The sequence below is a fragment of the Chelonia mydas genome, chromosome 2 (assembly GCF_015237465.2).
Source record: "Chelonia mydas isolate rCheMyd1 chromosome 2, rCheMyd1.pri.v2, whole genome shotgun sequence".
NCBI lineage: Eukaryota > Metazoa > Chordata > Testudines > Cheloniidae > Chelonia > Chelonia mydas.
In genome coordinates this window covers 10959305-10977024 of record NC_057850.1, presented here as the reverse complement: position 1 = coordinate 10977024, position 17720 = coordinate 10959305, and the positions used below count along the sequence as shown (strand labels likewise).

The window sequence follows — 17720 nt, the reverse complement described above, 5'->3', positions numbered from 1 at the left end:
TGGAAAAAGTTCAAAAGAGAGCCACAAAAATAATCCATGGACTGGAAAACAAGCCTTATGATATGAGGTTAAGGATCTTAATTTATTCAGTTTACTGAAGAGAACGTTGAGAGTTCTCGTGATCACTGTGTAGAGGTAGGTTTCAGAGTAACAGCCGTGTTAGTCTGTATTCGCAAAAAGAAAAGGAGGACTTGTGGCACCTTAGAGACTAACCAATTTATCTGAGCATGAGCTTTCGTGAAGCATTGTTAAGGCAATTAAAAAAAACAGATGGAACTTAAATGGGAGATCATTTTGCACATATTTTCATGGTCATAATAAACTGTAAACAAAAAATGATTTCTAATTGAGAGAAAGGTCTTATGGTTAAGGCACTGCACTGGACAGAAGTTTGAGGTTCAATTTCCATCTCGGCCACAAATTTCCTGTGAGAATTTAGGCAAGTTGCTTATGCCTAATCCTGTAAAGCACTGTGCAAAAATGAAGCAGAGTGCATGTGTACAGAGAATCACAGGATCGGGGACATAATTTCTCTGTGCCTTAGGCCCTCATCTCCAAATGGGGATGATAATACTTTTTTCCAACATTTTGTCTGCCTTGTCTATTTAATGTGTAAACTCTTCAGAGCAAAGACTGTCCCTTACTATGTGTCTATACAGCGCCCCTTATGAAGAGGCCATGACCTGAATATGGGCTGTTAGGCATGGACATTCTAATCATAATAAAAAATAATTGTTAGCCTAATGCTAGTGGCCTATAGCTCTGCATTCCCCATTATACTTATGCTACTTAAATAAAGGTGGTTTTAAAAAAATCAGGTTATAAACAGCAATACAGCTTCTGACAAATGTTGGAGACACAATGTAATTAAATCTGTCATCTTTTACCCAGTCATGCCCCACTGAACTCCAAACGTATGTCCACATAGCAACTAAGCATTCTTGGCTAGCCTGGGTCAGCTGACTTGGCCTTGTGGTGCTCAGGTAGCAGGGCTGTACAACTGTGGTTTAGATGTTTGGGCTGGAGCCTGAGTTCTGGGACCCCAAGAGAGGAGAAGGGTCCCTGAGCCCAGGCTCCAGCCTGAGTTCAAATATTTACAGCCTTGCGGCCCAAGCTCTGTGAACACAAGTCAGCTGACCCAGGCCAGCCTCGAGTGTTTAACTGCTGTGTAGACATCCCCAAAGCACAGTTTCCAACTAGTGCAGGTTCTATAGCCATAAGTCAGTTTAGGTATATTTCAAACATCAAGCTCTAGCCTGGAGCCTTTTATTGTTAAATGGAAAGTGCTTGTCAGGGCTTTGCAGTGCCTTTTTTACATATCGCATGGATATTGAGCTTACAGAAGGAAAGGTTTTACCAATGATAGAATGACAACTTCTTGTAAACTGACAAGCCAAACTCAAATAGAGAAAATTTACCTACAAAACAAAACGTCTGAGAGATGTGCAAAGCAAACAAATCTACTGGAATAAATGATGATCTTCAGTTGAGAGTAGAAGACTATTAGAATCAAAAGACCTCTTACTTTTTTGTCTATAGAGGAGCCGAGCTCTTCTGAAAACCTGATTCAATGTTAAATACCACAGCAATTAATGCACTATTAAAACTTAGATAGGAGATAGAGGCTGACAGAGCCTGAGACAGCCAATAAAGTGCCAGTCATGGGGACGGCTTTATGATAATGACACCTATCTTGTAGAACCAGACTGAGAACAATCAACACATTTTGCATAAGCCACCGAACAGCCCTCAGATGGCAATGAATTCTGACACCACTAGCAATCTGAAAAGACCTGGAGCCAAATTATAGCTGCACTTCTACAAAACTTCTCTGGTCTGAATGGGTCTCAAATTAAATCCAGGTTTTAATGAAGCTTCTAATACTACCATATGAGAAGACCTGTGAGGGTACCCTAAGAGGAAAAAGTATTAGGAATGATTCCTTTTACTACAAGTTTGTAGAAAATAGATCAACTAAGCGAGGTTGTGTGCTTGGAACGCAGCAGACCATACATTTAAAAGAAACACTACTGCACAACGTTGGGCATTCTGAAATGATTAAGGGCAATTTTTTTTTACTTAAAAAATTCTTCTTAAGTATGTTTCTTTGAGGCAGATGACAAGAAATAAATACTGAATGTTCAACAACATGACTCCTTCTGAGCTTATCCTCTGGAACAATATGGCACCCTCACAAGGTAGTGCATGCCATTGTTTTGGCTTTGGGCAGACCCTCCAACCGTGCCTTAACTATAGTCTCATTTCTCAAGGAAGAACCAGAGTCAACACATGCATTCATGCAGTAATGAGGAGAGAATCTGTGTGGATTTTTTTAAAGTCTTGAGCCCTTTCCACTTCCTTACACTGCCTCATGCCAAGTGCTACTGCTAGGACATGTTGCATGACCCTTGATCTATGCAGTGAAAGACTACTAGGATGTTCTTCAGTTCAAACCGCAAAGATGTTGCTAAGTTGCTTGGATAATGATCTGCATTTTCTGAAGCATTATAGTGGTTTGTCACCTCATTGACATGCAGTCCCTATTAATATTATTACTCAGTTATCTGAGGTTGGCTTTTTATTACTGCTATAATAATGCATGTAGTACAAGGAGGTTTGAGCGAGAAAGATTTTTGGCTATTGAAATAAATAATGCTCCACAATTTCAGGAACCAGAAGGTTATTTCAAGAGAAAATTGCCATGACACAGAGTCATTTAAATAATGACTAGCTATGCTTCCTTGCTTGATTTCTTTCCTCGTAAAATAATTTTTACTTGCTTTTAGGCAGTTGGCAACAAATAGATTTTTGCATTTGTGTCTCAAGCAAAAAGATAAATCCAGAAATTTGCTCCAAAAAACTGTGGAAAAAAAGCGGTAATGCATCCGATGAAGTGAGCTGTAGCTCACGAAAAATTATGCTCAAATAAATTGGTTAGTCTCTAAGGTGCCACAAGTACTCCTTTTCTTTTTGCAAACCTCTGATATGTGCAGCAGTTACATCAAGGACACCAAACTTAGTCCAGCCAGGGCTGCACTCGAAACTTGTCAGGAACTCAAGGGCTACCTAGAATCTACTTGAAATGGAGCATCTTGAAACTGCTCTTCTCTCTAATTTGAAGGTGCAGCTCAGAGAGACAATAGGTCCCAGCGTGCAACATTCATGTGAGTGTTCAGATCAAGATGTAGCACTTTTGCTACCTCTAGTCTCCACAGGCTGCAGTTTTCTATTAGACATGATGGTAATCATAAATTATATTTTAATATGTGCTGCATAATCTGTGTCATAGGTGCTGAGCTGCGATGCGGCCAGCACCGATGAGAGTGATTTGGTCGGCGACCATTTTGTTGGTCTGTTCTCTATGAGGCGAAGAGGATGGCTGTCTTTTTGAGGATTTTTTTGGTCTTCGGGGACCTTGGCAGTGAAGAGACCAGTGACCTATGCAGGGAAGAGGGTTCCTGCCCTGGGATGGAGGCTGGTCTTAATGACTTCACCCCCAAGATGAGTTTCAGTCCCAGCCTCTATCTCTGGGCGCCCTAGCTTTCAGTTTGTTACAATGGGCACATTTCTGAGGAATGTGAGCTTCCCCTAGGCAATGAAGACATTGAGTGTGCCCATCTGGCACAGGCATCGCCGCTCTGCACGTTGTGCATGTTTTAAATCCTGGTGAACCAGGCATTTTTCTAATACTAATTGTACTACGGGATGAAGAAATAACTTTTTTTTCTGGTAGGGTACGTAACTCTAATAACAAACTTACCGTATATAATCTATCTAAATTTATCCAGTAGAAATGAAGGTTTCCAGTGGGACTGCTGAGCTCCGTCTGAGGCCACACATGGTTGAGAAGGAACTGACGAGTCTGGGTTGTGCATGTGCTAGACGAAGCGCCAACAGCGCACAAGGCAGGCACTGCTGCAAAACTCTTTGAGCAAAGGCGCAGGGACACACCATCACCTGGACTGGAGCACTCACATCTCTCAAAGAAGAATCATACATTGCATTTTAATACGTGCTGCATAATCTGTGACCAACAGACCACAATCTGAGGGTCCCCAAGACATTGGCTATTGCTAGAAGTTACTAGAGAAACGATGTGCAAGCTGTTCAAGCCAAAAAGATCCATTCATCCCATCTTCCCCATGTAGAGCCAACAATCCCATCTAACAATTTACAACCATTTAATTACAAAAAATAAAACTAGCTCATTAGCTACCATGCTTATAAATGTAGTGAATCAAAACCGTGGTTCAATATCTACATGCAACTTGAGAGGTAAATGAGATAAAGCAGAACTTCAGAGTTACAAACATCTTGCAAATGGAGGTTATTCATAACTCTGAAATGTTCGTAATTCTGAACAAAATGTTATGGTTGTCCTTTCAAAAGTTTACAACTGAACATTGACTTAATACAGCTTTGAAACTTTACTACGCTGAAGAAAAATGCTGCTTTCCCTTTATTTGTTAGTAGTTTATGTTTAATACAGTACTGTACTGTATTTGCCCTTTGGGGGGGGGAGGGGTGTCTCTGTTGCTGCCTGCTTGTGTACTTCCAGTTCCAAAAGAGATGTGTGGTTGACTGGTTGGTTCCTAACTCTGATGTTCATAACTCTGAGGTTCCACTATAGTTAAAACTGGCAGCATACCAGATTTCAGTTATATCATGGCAGGGGAGGGGCAAATTTCCACTGTGACAACAAAGCTCACAGGCATGGGACAGTAGTAGAGAATGAGTTTTTAGAGTAAAAGTTTAGCTATGAGCTGCCTATGAAGCTTACTGGCCAACCATATGTACAGATAATTTACTGAGTGTGCTACCTCATGGACAGAAGACAAGCCTGATTTAGAGTCTCATTCTATTGTTTTTTGCACCACGGAGATTTGTCAGAGAAGGAATGAGCTTAAAGGTCATAGCTACAATATGCTCTGTTTCATTTCTAAATGAAGAGGTGAACTGGACAATCATCCTTAATCATGAGGGCTATCCATCTTTGATTCCAGATCTTATAACCTAAATAACTTTGAAGACAGAAGATACTGTAAATCTGGTCTGGTAGCATTGCAGCAATATGGAGATTTGTCCTGAGGGATATTCTTGGATTTCCATAACCTAAGTAAGATCAGAGAGGATGTGTTAAATGTGTGTGGTTGTTCCAGTCACATCACTCCATAACACCCAATGTTAGTTGCTACTCTAAATCACATGTAGCATATGCTACCTCCTGAAAGAATGACTTGCAAAAACAGTGATAACAGGAACTGTCACAGAAGTGATAAGAAAACAGAATGGAAAAGGGGGGGTGGGGTGCATCACTGACTCTCTAGATCTGTTAAGACGTTTCTACAGCTTAAGTTTTTATATCAAATATTATAAAATACAAGTGGTTTTAGAGAGACGCATCACTTTATCTCTGTCTCACTTTTCCCAGTTGTAAAACAGAGATAAAAATATTTAGCTTGCTTAACTGTTTCGTTCTTTTTTCCTGTTTTGAGTGGTCAACAATTCAAAAGGACTCTGACCTATGCCCAAAGTACATTCAGGAGTCGTGAGGAAATTGAGGCAGGGAATGGTGTACAGGAGTTTAATTGTTTTTTCTAGATCTGTATATTTCTTGTGCTAGCTTAAGTAGAGCTTTTCAAAGCCTGAGTTTGTTTGTTACTGCTATCACATGCCCCTAAAGAGGTGAAAGCTAAAGTATCCATGTGGTGGAATTCAGGGAAAGGGTGTGCTTAAGCTTCCAGAGAGTTCAAGGCAGGTGGTGGCCAGCACTGGTCCTGGGGGCCTGAAGCACTGGGCTGTGAGGTCGTGTCATAAATATAAAGGGAAGGGAAAACACCTTTAAATCCCTCCTGGCCAGAGGAAAAACCCTTTCACCTGTAAAGGGTTAAGAAGCTAAGACAACCTCGCTGGCACCTGACCAAAATGACCAATGAGGAGACCAGATACTTTCAAAGCTGGGGTGTGGGGGGAGAAACAAAGGTTCTCTCTGTCTGTGTGATGCTTTTGCCGGGACCAGAGCAGGAATGCAGGTCAGAACTCCTGTAAAAAGTCAGTAAGCAATCTAGTTAGATATGCGTTAGATTCTGTTTTGTTTAAATGACTGATAAAATAAGTTGTGCTGAATGGAATGTATATTCCTGTTTTTGTATCTTTTTGTAACTTAAGGTTTTGTCTAGAGGGATTCTCTATGTTTTGAATATGATTACCCTGTAAGGTATTTACCATCCCGATTTTACAGAGGTGATTCTTTTACTTTTTCTTTAATTAAAATTCTTCTTTTAAGAACCTGATTGCTTTTCATGGTTCTTAAGATCCAAGGGTTTGGGTCTGTGTTCACCTATGCAAATTGGTGAGGATTTTTATCAAGTCTTCCCCAGGAAAGGGGGTGTAGTGCTTGGGGCGATCTTTCTGGGGGGAGATGTTTCCAAGTGGGCACTTCCCCTGTTCTTTGTGTAACACTTTGGTGGTGGCAGTGTTTAACCTAAGCTGGTAAGAATAAGCTTTGGGGGTCTTTCATGCAGGTCCCCACATCTGTACCCTAGAGTTCAGAGTGGTGAAGGAACCTTGACAGGTCTCATTTCCATGAAGGGAAGGAAGTGTGCCAGAGACCAAGGAAAGAGACAGACCTTGAGTCTATTCAAAATTCAGCAAGCTTAACACACACAGGCCCGGCACATGAAGCCTAAACACAGCAGCCTGGTGAGTATCCAGCAGGGTAAGCTCTACAATGGCCCCTACTGGTAATAGCTCACCTTAACTGATCACTCTCGTTATAGTGTGTATGATAACACCCATTCTTTCAAGTTCTCTGTATATCTATCTATCTATATCTTCCTACTGTATTTTCCACTACATGCATCCATTGAAGTGGGTTTTAGCCCACGAAAGCTTATGCTCAAATAAATGTGTTAGTCTCTAAGGTGCCACAAGTACTCCTGTTCTTTTTGCGGATACAGACTAACACGGCTGCTACTCTGTAATCTACAAAGGCTGTGACAGATACATTGTCAGACATTCAAAATAAGAAAAGAAATTAACAGGTAAATAAAAAAAGTTTTTCTTTTCCTACTTTTGTTTGTGTGACATTGTGTGGGATATACACAACAGGTAAAAGTAACAAGGTTTTTTCAAAAAACGTTAACAAGACCTATGCAGAAAACGAACCAAGAATACTACAGAATGAAGTAGGAGGCATGATTCCTGCCGATGCAGTACTTATCTAGATATTTATACCACATATCAGCATGATGCAGTAATCAGAATTCAAAAGTTTCTTCCACTGTCAGAGATTTTTCTGATTCCAAAGGTTTTTCCCCATTTTATATACAAGAAATATTTCTCAAACTGGCAAAATCTTTCAAGATGAAAGAAACGAATTAAGTGCACCTCTGTGCATGGCTCCGGAAAGAAAGATATACAACAGGATAGCAGATTCTAAGATTCTGTATAGAGATTCAGAGGTCTTTTGCAAAAAGAAAAGGAGTACTCGTGGCACCTTACAGACTAACAAATTTATTTGAGCATAAGCTTTCGTGAGCTACAGTTCACTTCATAGGATGCATTCAGAGGTCTTTTGCTGTGTCACCCTAAACCTGCATTACAGAAGCCAGAGTAATTACTGCTAGGTCATGCTAGCAGGTGTATCTATCCATCCATCCAGTATATAAAACGGTTGGAAGTGCCTGTCGGTGAAGGAACCCTGGTGTTACTGTTTTTGAGTTACCAATGAAAGGAAACTCAGGGTCTGTGTACTCTGCTGAGGGTGCAGTAAGGACTCAGCCTGCACATAGGACCATCGTTGGACTGCTGGACATAAAAAAGAAAAAACAAAACAAAACCACACACCATACCTCTTAGTAGGATATTTGGAGATTACCTAGAGTTTGTAAAGTGCTTTGAAAATAAAATGGATATAATCTGTTTAAAATACCTTAAAAATTAACACAATACCACTGACAACTGAGTATATTCTTTAGTAAACCACTCAGAAAAACAGCAACTTGTTTTTGTGAGTGAAGAAGAATGTAGATAACATAAGGAACAATACCAAAGCAAATATTCCAACTAATTACTTGATGTATCAAGTTCATAGCTTAAAAATAACAAATTTAGTAACCAGAAAATTTTAATTCCACAGCTAACTGCTATAGGATGCTATATCACTCGTCCAACAATGCAATAGCTTGAGGTTTTTTGGTTTGGTTTGGTTTAGTTTTTGGCAGCACACATGATCAGCCTGTGAGTTTAATTCTGTCAGTTACCAAAAATCTTTCAAGAGAAACTTCCTGAATGAATAAGATGTCTCCCCTTCCTAGTAAAAGCTGTAAATTTACACACTAAAAGAACAAACAACCCTCTTCCAAATAACAGATAAAAGGAATGAATCACTGCTCAATGATGTTATACAGTTCCCTAGTTGCAATGGCATAGCATCCAAATATGGAATCAGATTATTCTACATACAAATCTTTACACAGACTAGATACATAGAGCTGCCCCTGAGCAGTACAGTGTTCTCTTCCAGCTGTCTGAAAAACAAGGAACATTGGAAGCAAAAACTATCTATATCTTCTTACCTGCTGTAATATGTTTGTACACAGCATGCAGAATTCTCCAGTGCCCAGGTGTGTGTTTAGAATCAACCACCTTGGAGTCAAGTGATGGAAGTAGAACTGAGGAAGCAACTTTTGAAAAACTAATTACTTTTTATTTTATGGTGAAATAAAACATAGTAGGTTATAAATCCAAAAATATAATAGCTATATTTGTGCTTTGTGTTTCCAATAGCAGTACTAACAAGGGGCAAGGAAAAGAAACAGCAAATCCATAGACCTGCAAGCTGATTCTATTGTTCTTTATATTTATATCTATAAAGACTTGCTAATTTAAAAAGGCCTCTAGGTGCATTTACTTAAATTAAATCACCAAACACTAGCACATCCAAAACACTTCCCACGAAGCAATATATAGCAGCCATAATCCCACCACAAAGACAATATTTCCAAAGAATAGTACATGTTCCAAAAACAAGGCTACTACTAAACCCATGAAAATCAGAGCCAATTTATTAGAGTGATTGTCAACGTGGATATCTAGAGTTGCCCAAGGACAAGAAGTCTATGAGCCTTCAACATCAAGATAGACACAACTCAATAGGTCTATATTCTTGTATGTCTCATAGCATTATACATGAACAGTTAGAGCTTTCTGTGCTTATGTGAGGTTGGGTTGTTATTGTATAGATTTACATGGTTTAGATGCAAACCATGCAATTTAGATGGTTATAGATGCAATAATAGTGCTGATTTCTGGAATTGGCTTTTGAAGCAGAATAGTTTCCAAGGCTTGGCAGTGAGTTGGAAAAATGACAAGAGTCTGGAAAAATGTCAAAAACCTCCAAAGAGTTCAAAATGTGGTACTGATACCCTAACCCAGATGCAAAAAAGCACTATCCTGTATGATATAATAAAACTGATGCAATAAACTGGTGCTAAAAAGAATTTTCCAAAATCTTAACTTCTTTTCTGCTCACTCTGCATTTCTAATTTTAAATTCATTGTTTTAAAATGAAAATGAAGTAAACAGCAGGCCTGTGAGACTGAATTTGGATCACAAAGGTAGTTCTTATCTAATGAAGAATAACCTGAAGAGTTGTGTATGAAATAAGACAGAATCCATTTGAGAGCTTCTGATCACATCAAATCCCTTTGATTGTTCTCAAGGCCTATTGGGTAAGTGCACGAGGATATGCTTCTAGCCTGTAAAAACATCAGAAACAGTGATGGTCCCTGCATTTCCAAAGTGGCATAACTACTACAAAGTGACAAGCCTAGTTATGGGATTTCTGTGTTCAGCTGCCCATTTTAAGAAGATAATCTCTAATGCTTTGTAGTGCATAAAGCATCAAAGGGCTACTGAGACTGATTAGTTGCTGAAACAAATCTGAGGTGTTCAATCAACCTCAAACTAAATATGGTTTATTGTGAATCTACAACCAAGCAAGAGACATTATACACCATATCAAAATGTTACAGGAAAAAAATCTCTTCCCTCAGAAGTCTGAAAACACTGATCTCTCTCTTTTATAGGCTCTCCAACAATATCATGTATGGTAGGATGCATAAATTAGTGGAAGTGCGGCTTTAAGAAGGAAGTGCACAAGGGTGGGTATTTATTAAATATTCAAAAAGGAGTGAGGTATGGTCTGAAACATGGGACACAGTGAGCCAGTAACTCCTTAGGTTCAATCCCAGTTCTCACTCGCTGTGCAACTCTAAATAAGTAACAATCTCTCTTTGCCTCCCTTTCCCCAACTTTAAAATAAGAAGGGTGGGGTAATGAGGCTTTAATAGTTAATATTTGCAAAGTACTTTGAAAAGGAAAACTCCTATGTAGATGCTAAGTGATTGGGCATATATTCATGTGTATAAGCATGTCTGAGGAGCTTGAGCTCAATCTCAATCCTGCAAGGTCCAGAGAATTCTGGCCCCAATCCAACAAAGCACTTAAAGACATAAATAGGCCCATTGGCTTCAGTGGGACTACTCATATGTGTATAGTTAAAGCCGGACTTAATTGCTTTGCTGGGTTGGGGCCAGAATATTCAGGACCTTACAGGATCAAGGCTTTTATTGTGGGGCATAATTTTAGATTTTTCTATTTTGTTCATAGGATCAAAGAATGCACACCTTGATTTTTCTTTTGGGGTACGTCTACTCTCCCACTGGGAGGTATGAGTACAGCATGAGTAGGCGTACTTGAGCTAGCTTTGACCAAACTTGCTAAAAATATCAATGAAGCCGCAGCAGCCTAGAGGGCGGCAGGGGCTAGCCACCCAAGTACAAACCTGCCCAGGAACCTGGGTATCTACTTGGCTGACTAGCCTGTGCCGCCATGGCTTCGCTGCTATTTCTAGTGAACTAGCTCGATCAAAGTTAGCATGGCTGTGTCTACACGTGTTGCCATTACCTCCCAATTGCAATGTAGAAATACCCTTACACTATAGCCCTGTTTATTTCTAAGGTCAAATAATGGAATATAATGTAGCAGTCAGTCTTATGCACAACACAAAATGAAAACCCAACTGGACCCACTTTAAAAAGACTGCATGAAGAACCCACAAGATCAAAATGACGACCAGCTGACATTCAGCTGTGATAGCAACTAAATGCTCTGCATCTACAGAATATCAGCAAACAATTAACATTGTGGCAACATCCCCCCATTCGCACACACCTACCCGAAACCTTAAAGGAATGGAAATAAGTTGTTAAAGGGAAAGACGACTTCAGCATTCCTTTCCACTTTCACATCGCCTGCAATGATGTCAACACCACATGCCAGCACTTCCCAGCTTTCACTTCCATCTGCAGCACATCCCCAAAATAGAACATACCTTAACTCCACCAAACTTGCACCTAATGCAAAACCTTGACAGTGACCTCACATTCTTTTATACCAATAGAGCAGCAGAGATGGTCATACATTCCACACAACTCGGAAGTCATTTTTCCTTAGTACTGCAGAGATCACTGTTTAGTCACTCTGAAGTGACAAGTGGATAAGAAGGGTGTTTGCCATGGTAGAGACCTGGGTTCTGGGCAGGCAGTGATTTTACATAAACTCTCTCTGCTAACTTATTTTAAAAAGGAGTGGGGAGATAGGTTGGAGAGTGTCCAGCCAATATCCTCTAATTGTCTTCTAGGTCAGTGTTCATTGCGGTAGTCAGAACAAGGGCAGTCAAATTACAAGGAAATGTAAACAGCATTTTGAAGAGGTGAGATTTGAATGGCTTGGTGGTCTCCTCCTTCCTAGCTCACGGATCTCTGCCATAGACTCCTGTGTTTCTGATGAAGGACTGTCTCTCTCTCTCTCTCTGGGTTTTTGCCCCTGCAAGTGAGTGGCGGTGTTTGTGCCGCACCAGATTTTTCATCAAATTACAATTCCATGGGTTTAGTTTGGTGCACACATTTTTCAAATACTCTGTAGATAAACACTATCAAAGGGTAACTGATATTCTAGGAATTGGTTCAGAAGGAACAATAATGTGGACTAAGGACAGGTCTGAGAATGTTTCAGATTTGTTGCAAAAAAGGGTACAAAGAAAATGACACACTCCAGTGAGAAACTGCCCACAGGGGGGATTTTAAGACGCATGATTCTATCTGGATAAATTCATCTTTCATCAAATCACCATGAGAAATTCAAATGGTGCTCTCAGTTTATATTCTGTGTTTTCATTTTTGCCATTTCAATAAGATGTTTACAAAATAAAGGTTTAAAATGCCTGTTAAAGCTGAATTCTGTAACACAACCTAAACTATGGTGCAGCTACTGCCGCACTGTAATGTTACTAATTTGCAGGCAAAATATTAAAATTAAATTAAAAAATTAAGACGAAGTCAAGTCTGAAAGCACATTTCAGTAACTTAAGGGTGAAACACCATTAAAAGCCCTGTAACAACAATCAGGGGCGCTGGAACCATTTTTAGTTGGGATGCTGAGAGCCACTCAGTTAAACTGTAAATCCTGTATATGATGTAAACCACTTCAAGCCAGGGGCTGCAGCAGTACCCCCCGCATCCCTAGTTCCAGCACCTATGATAATAATAAAAAATTAGAAAGTAAGGACATTCAGAGTAAAATTTAACATAAAAGAAAACTAAACTTTTTAAAGTATGGAAATGCAGCAATTCCACTACTAAGGCCATGAACCCCAACCTAGATGATGGTTAGGGAAAAAGCAGTGGAACACACTTCTCTCCAAACCCACATCTCCCATTTTAAAATTAGGATGGAGAAAGCTTGAAATCACTGCCTACCCAGAACCCTCAGAAATATTAAACGCTGCCCAATAACTTCAACAGGAATTGGGTCTTCTCAAAACATCTCAGAATCTGGTCCATATAGTTCCTTTTCCATCTTAAAGGCACTTTACAAACAGCGTACATTGTATTATCCTGGTGGTCATGAAACTGACTAACCTTCAGAGATTAATCGAGATGTTTGCTTTTTATATCAACCTTTTCTTTACAGTTTACTTTTGTAATGCTGTTCAGGTCCTGGGGTTCAACTCCTCTAAAATCGCTAAAAATACAGTTGATCTCAATATGCAAAATTAAGACCATTTTATTTGTGCTTTTATCACTTCAAAACTTGATAACTGGAATGCTCCATTAGCTGGGTTGCCCTGTTACGCTTTTGGCTTGACTTTAGCATCTTCAGAATATTGCTGCATAGGGACAAAAGAATGTATGAAAATATTACACCTTTACCATTCTCTGCTCATTGGTTGCAGGTTCTCCAGAGGTTAAATTTGAAATTGTAATCCTTATCTTTTGTGGATCAAGTCAGTTCAGGAGGCTTATGCACTCTCCTTGTATTGCAAAGTTCTCTCACAAAGTGCTGTACCCTGCTCACGGTCCAGCAAAACTAGCTGCACGGACAACTAAAATAATTACACAATATACAGAATTCCTTGGGAAGGGACATTTCAGTTTGTTAGCTACTGCAGTAGGAACAGTTCCCTCAGTACAGGAGAAGGGAAGTGGCTGGTTGTCAAGAAAACTGCATATATAACCTATGAGGAGGCCAGCAAGGTGTGGTCATCCACATGGGTGGGCACATGAAAGAGAAACAGACAGCAGCATTCTCTAGAAAGAGAGGCTGAGCAGAAATGCTTTGCTGTCATAAATATAAAGGGAAGGGTAACCACCTTTCTGTATACAGTGCTATAAAATCCCTCCTGGCCAGAGGCAAAATCCTTTCACCTGTAAAGGGTTAAAAAGCTAAGGTAACCTCGCTGGCACCTGACCCAAAATGACCAATGAGGGGACAAGATACTTTCAAATCTGGAGTGGGGGGGGAAAAGGCTTTTGTCTGTCTGTGTGATACCTTTGCCAGGAACAGATCAAGGATGCAAGCCCTCCAACTCCTGTAAATTTAGTAAGTAATCTAGCTAGAAAATGCATTAGGTTTTCTTTGTTTTGGCTTGTAAATTCGCTGTGCTGGAGGAAATGTGTATTCCTGTTTTTGTGTCTTTTTGTAACTTAAGGTTTTACCTAGAGGGATTCTCTATGTTTTGAATCTGACTGCCTGTAAGATTATCTTCCATTCTGATCTTACAGAGTTGTTCTCTTATCTTTTTTTTTTGTTCTTCTAATAAAGTTCTGATTTTTAAAAATCTGATTGGATTTTTTGGGTCTTAAAAATCCAAGGCTGGTTTGTGCTCATCTTGTTTATTCTCAAGCCTCCCCAGGAAAGGGGGTGTAAGGGCTTGGGGGGGATATTTTGGGGAAATAGGAACTCCAAGTGGTCCTTTTCCTGTTCTTTGTCTAAATCACTTGGTGGTGGCAGCATACTGTTCAAAGACAAGGCAAAGTTTGTGCCTTGGGAAAGTTTTTAACCTAAGCTGGTAAAAAGAAGCTTAGAGGGTCTTTCATGCGGGTCCCCACATCTGTACCCCAGAGTTCAGAGTGGGGAAGGAACCCTGACAGTTGCTGTAAAGGGGCTATTAGAGCAGTCTGTGAAACTTAACTTTCAAATTTTACTTCCTCTTGATCAAACTAGAGATTTTTGATCTAACATGATACAGCTAAGAGGGATGATTTTTCATATAGACGGTTCTTGTGCCAGTGAAGGCATACATAAATGTGTTTAATAATTAGTCAAAGAAAGTTTACCTGACACAGAACATGCCTTCCAGTGAACCTAGGAACAGGATACTAAGATGAAAATACTAAAAAATATGATGCATAGGATTAGTGGGTGACTGCCATAACCCAGGTCATAAATTGGTGATGAGGAAGACTTTCTTAAAAGGTAGCTAGCACTTGCACATTGCGTGAAAACAATCAGTGAGAAAGACTTGGGATAATGGATTGAAAGCGAAATCAAATGAACTGAATAACCTAAGGTGAGCTGTTTGGACACTTGCACTTTCTTTGTGGTAACATGCTATCTTTTTAGAGTCTACATTTGTTCAGAAATACAAAAGACATTATGGGTTAGATTTTCAAATTAGGCACATGTACATACCTACATAAATATACAATAAATAAATATATGTACACAGATATCACCTCCCCCAACCTTAGGCAAAAGACAATAACTATCAACAGAGCATACCCATATCCTGCAATGTTTAAGGTCAGGAAGCAAAGAGTCAACTGAAACTCAGGAGTACATTCAAATGGACAGAAAGTAGTTGCCCAGATTGAAACTGGACAGGGCACAATATTGAGCTGCTCTCAAAAAAAAAGTCATTTTTTTCCAACAACAAGTAGTCAGATAACACGTTCCACTAGCACTGTGCTGGGGCATTGGTTCATGCTTTATAGAGGCAAAAGTGCCATCTACCAAATCACCAACACATATGCTTGCAGCACATAAGTGTTCTTTTGAGGTCTCCATCAAGTACTGAAAGAAGGAAGGAATGAAGGGAAAATAACAGCTATCTTAGCAAATTTACAGGTAAACCATTAGACCAGTACCTGAATTCTAACATGAATGTGGCATTCATCACGCGGGCCTGAGCATCTAGGTTTCATATAACAACTCTCCAGCTCAGTTATATATCACATCCTAATTTATCATGTGCACAAACATCTTTAGAATGTAAGCTCTTTGGTGGGGACTTTTACAGGTTTTGCATTTTCCCCCCCACTAAGCTGCATTCCCTTGTAGTTCTACATAGATGATGGTTCTCATTCTAGTGCATGATAGGTACTTAGCCCCCCACCCCCACTGTTCCAGTTTGTGGAACACTATGCTATGCTTCTGTATACAAGGAATTCTCAGGCTGTGTCCAAGTTTAAATCCCATTTAAAGACCTAAATTTTTAGCACAGCTTTATAATTAGCAGTGTTCAGAACTGCTAATATTCCAGACGTATTTAGCTACTGTTTCTCTATCTCCTCATAGAAGTCAGTACTCTCTAACCTGATATCCTACTGTTACAATTTGCTATGCTTAGGTTTCCTACAAAATAAAACCAATCTTGCCATTCCAAATAATGATCAAATTCTTTACCAGATACTAGGGTGATCTGATTAATAATAGCAGATAGAAGGTAAATTTCTTTTTCTATTTTTTGCTAAAAAAACTATGACTAGGGGACACTCGCATAGCACTGCCTCTTCAACAATCTCTGTTCTGAGCAATCACTCAGATTTTGTTTACTTACTTGTGTAACCTATATAAGCTGGAAAAGCAATGTGTCTACTGAATGAAAATGAAGGATTCATTCCATTAAGTCCCTGAAAAGTAGGACAGTTGAGCACATGAGAACTCTGAAGCATTAACTTATTTACTGGGACAGACAGAGGTGGGGGAGAATTTGAAGGTTCTTGTTAAGATTACTTTTCCTGAGCCAAAATCCAAAGCACCAGCTGAATGAAGTCTCAGGAATATTGCAAAGTCCCACTCTGGCCACGATATCACTCTCATTCTATTTATAAACATTTCTCATTTGACTAGAGCCTTTGATGCAGAAGGGGAAAAAAAAGAGGTAGCGATATGGCAAGCCCAAAGTGCATCTATTCCAGGCTGAATAATACATGAACATGAATGAAGATGATGAGGCCTGAAAGTTTTCAGATTAAAATAATGTGTCTTTATGAAGAAAGGATCTTTCCTGCTCCCGGTGACTGTCACTTCTCAGAAATGGACCTTTCTGTCTTCAGGATACCAACTTAAGCAGAGATTGGGGCTATCACTTTCAATGAGGAGAGAACTGTGTTACACACTTTGGGGGCTTAATATTCTATGAAATACGTTCATGCTTATCTGGAAACAGTTTGAAGTGTGAAACTGTGGACTCTTTCCAGCTGCTGGAATTAGCAGATATGGAAAATAAAATTATTATTTAATATTTGGTTATGGTGGCACCCACGAGGTAGAGAAACTCCACGGACATCACAATCTAAAACATGGAGAGATTTGGGAAAGGGGAACAACCATATATTAGTCAATTCAGTCTTTAAGAGGGACTTACATGGGGACAGGATGAGCCAAAGGAAGATGTAACCGTGCCCAACAGGCTACGTAGAAGAAGGAAAGAATGCAGTTGTGCAAGACGCTGATGACGTTAGCAGAGCAGTCAGAGTACAAGTGATGCAAAGCTTGACAAAGGAGGATAAAGAAGGTAGGGCACAGCTAAGTAGAACTCTGCAGGAAGACAAAAATAACTGAAAAATATGATGTGACAATGGATTGGGGCCCAAAGGAGATACTGGAAACGGAGTGATGCATTCAAGTCAGTGGATGAGGAAGATCAATTCAGTGGCTGTATTTTGTATGGTTTCAGAGTAACAGCCGTGTTAGTCTGCATCCGATGAAGTGAGCTGTAGCTCACGAAAGCTCATGCTCAAATAAATTGGTTAGTCTCTAAGGTGCCACAAGTCCTCCTTTTCTTTTTGTGTATTTTGTATGTTACTGGAAAAGGAAGTTACTTACCTGTTCAGTAACTGGAGTTCTTTGAGATGTGTTGTCTCCATGTATTCCACATCTGGTGCACACATGCTCCAGGCACTGGAGATTGGACTGCATTAGCCAGCCGTGTCCATTGGTTGGACCTGCTCCTTGCATAGCCTCAAGCCATTCCCCTTTAGGGAATAAAAAAAGGGGGTACAGTGACCAACTGACCCTCAGTTCCTTCAACGCTACACAGTCCAATGTATTAGAGACTCAGCAGTAGTGGGGAAGGAGGGTGGGTCATG

General features: G+C 39.8%; 1 protein-coding gene across 5 annotated transcripts in view; it reads right to left on the bottom strand.

Annotated features, from left to right (window-relative positions):
• TRAPPC9 (trafficking protein particle complex subunit 9) overlaps window positions 1-17720 on the bottom strand; it is an 806968-nt gene that overhangs the window by 205234 nt on the left and 584014 nt on the right. The window contains exons 22-23 of one of the 5 annotated variants that reach the window (XM_043539045.1): window positions 8580-8687; window positions 3766-3977 (exon numbers count right to left, since the gene is read on the bottom strand). The exons of 2 other annotated variants lie outside the window; for them this stretch is intronic. In XM_043539045.1, coding sequence (XP_043394980.1) covers window positions 3781-3977; window positions 8580-8687 — 305 coding nt within the window. In that variant the 3' untranslated portion in view covers window positions 3766-3780. Of the gene's footprint in view, window positions 1-3765; window positions 3978-4586; window positions 5113-8579; window positions 8688-17720 lie in introns of those variants that run through there. 2 more of the 5 variants (XM_043539046.1, XM_043539044.1) reach the window with 2 other exon arrangements.